Source organism: Piliocolobus tephrosceles, unplaced genomic scaffold, assembly GCF_002776525.5.
Source record: "Piliocolobus tephrosceles isolate RC106 unplaced genomic scaffold, ASM277652v3 unscaffolded_21245, whole genome shotgun sequence".
Lineage (NCBI taxonomy): Eukaryota > Metazoa > Chordata > Mammalia > Primates > Cercopithecidae > Piliocolobus > Piliocolobus tephrosceles.
This window is the reverse complement of record NW_022303472.1, coordinates 1021-3290: the sequence shown is the minus strand read 5'-3', so window position 1 is coordinate 3290 and position 2270 is coordinate 1021. Positions and strand designations below refer to the sequence as shown.

General features: G+C 63.9%; 1 protein-coding gene across 1 annotated transcript; it reads right to left on the bottom strand.

The window, feature by feature from the left end:
- Positions 1–6: 6 nt before the first annotated feature.
- Positions 7–1489, bottom strand: LOC113221154 (gasdermin-D-like; the record flags this gene model as incomplete). Its single annotated transcript, XM_026450508.2, has 4 exons — positions 1347–1489; positions 793–882; positions 251–471; positions 7–21 (listed from the first exon to the last, which is right to left on the bottom strand). Coding segments are annotated over exons 2-4 (265 nt in total), but the record flags the coding sequence as incomplete, so codon positions are not given.
- Positions 1490–2270: the final 781 nt, after the last annotated feature.

Genomic DNA, 2270 nt, shown 5'->3' with positions numbered 1-2270 from the left:
AGGTGCTGCCACGCTGCAAATCTAAAGCAAGGCCAGACCTGAGGCCCTGCCCACCCACCCCGCCTCTCCCCCGCCCCCACCAGCCCTGTCCCAGAACCAGGGCAGAGGGACCTTTGGAAAAGCCCTGCCCTCTGGAAGGGAGGCCCAGAGCTAGAGCCTGCAGAGCACTGCGGGCAGCTGGCCGGACCCGGCCTACTCCCCTCTCCCACCCAGCCTCCCTGGGGCTCTGCCTCAGCACCAGGTCAGGCACCTGGTTCTGGGGCATCCGGCTCCAGGATGTCCTTGATTGACAGGTTGACGCACTTATAAGGGGGTTTCCAGAACCAAGAGCTTGAGGGCTTCCTGACCACCAGGAAGTAGGGCTGGAAGCCAGTGGAGTTCTGCGGGCTGGTCATGGGGATGAACTCCCCACTGTGGTCCAGCTCCTGGACCACTCTCCGGACCACCCGCTCAAAGGCTGACCCCATGCTCCTGAGGAGGGGAAACGGGTCAGGCACTGTGCCCTCCGCGGGAGGGCAGGAGGGAGTGGGAGAAGGGTCAGTGCCTGGATGCCTCCCACGATGGGGGACTCCCTCCCTCGAGAGCAGTCCTGCCCAGCTCATCCTGGGATGCTCCCCAACACAGAAAGAGTGTCCTCCCTGCTGTCGACGGGGCCATGAGCACCTCCCGCCCGGGACAGCCGGGCCTGATGCCCAGACCTGCCCTAACACAGAGGGCTCTGTCCGCTAGAACGGCTGCCTCTGGCTGGGAGGAAACAAGCCGGCACCTCCTGAGCAAGGCACCCGGACTCACTGTAGAACCCAGTCAGTGTGTCGCCCCATCCCAGCTGCGTCCTCCAGGGCCTTCTCTGTATCTGGAGCTCCATGAGCCACCTGTCCAAGGCTAAGGCTTCAGGGGTCAGAGGCCATAGCGGCCTCTGCTGGAATACGGGTCCCCTGGGCCACAGTGGAGGGGCCGCGGCTGCCCCAGGAGGCCTCTGAGTGCCGGCCCTGCTGAAAGCGGAGGCTGGGCCCAGAAGGCAGCTGGGGGCGGGACCAACACCAGCCCGGACACCTGGATGGCGGACCTGGGAGTCAAGCCCAAGCCCAGGTCCAAAGGCGGGGCCCCGGGCTAGCCAAGGGCAGCCTTCCCCGCAGCCTGCAGCGTCCCTCCCCGCAGCCTGGAGCTTCCCTCCCGGCAGCCTGGACCTTCCGCCCCAGTGCGCGGCGCGGAGCCTTCCGGGTGAGCGCTGGGACCGTGGGACCGTCAGGGGCGCAGCAGGGCCAGCATCCCCGACCCGGGAGCCAGCGACCGGCCCCACCCAGGAGCTTCAGCCAGGCCGCGGGAGGGAGCGGGGCGCAGCTCACCGTGACCGTCGGAGCCCCGAGGGTGGCGCGTCTGGTCCCCCTGGGAGCTGTCCGGCGAGCGCAATTCCGCTGGAGGTGCCCAAACCTAAAAGTGAAACTGCGACCCGACGCAGGGCCCGCCCAGGACGCCCTCCCGGAACTGTCCCGGAGAGCCCGCCCCGGCCCCCTCCCTGCCCCCTCTTCCCGCAAGCCTGCCTGGAGCACCAGCCTCGTGCCTCCCGAGGAACCTTGGCCTGGCGCCCCATCCTGGTAGGCTCAAACTTCATAGCACTTTGTGGTTTTTTTTTTTTTTTTTTGAGACGGAGTCTCGCTCTGTCGCCCAGGCTGGAGTGCAGTGGCCGGATCTCAGCTCACTGCAAGCTCCGCCTCCCGGGTTCCCGCCATTCTCCTGCCTCAGCCTCCGGAGTAGCTGGGACTACAGGCGCCCGCCACCTTGCTCGGCTAGTTTTTTTGTATTTTTAGTAGAGACGGGGTTTCACCGTGTTAGCCAGGATGGTCTCCATCTCCTGACCTCGTGATCCGCCCGTCTCGGCCTCCCAAAGTGCTGGGATTACAGGCTTGAGCCACCGCGCCCGGCCAGGTTTTTCTTAAAACTCTGGACCTGCGCCTGGGCGGATCACCTGAGGTCGGGAGTTCAAGATCAACCTGACCAACATGGTGAAACCCCGTCTCTACTGAAAATACAAAATTAACCGGGCGTGGTGGCGCATGCCTGTAATCCCAGCTACTCGGGAGGCTGAGGCAGGAGAATCGCTTGAACCTGGGAGGTGGAGGTTGCAGTGAGCCGAGATCATGCCATTGTACTCCAACCTGGGTGGCAGAGTGAGACTCTGTCTCAAAAACAAACAAACAAACAAACAACTTTGGGCCTGTGCCAAAGAGTCTGGGCAGATCTTCGAAAGATGTACAGAATGTAGAACTTGC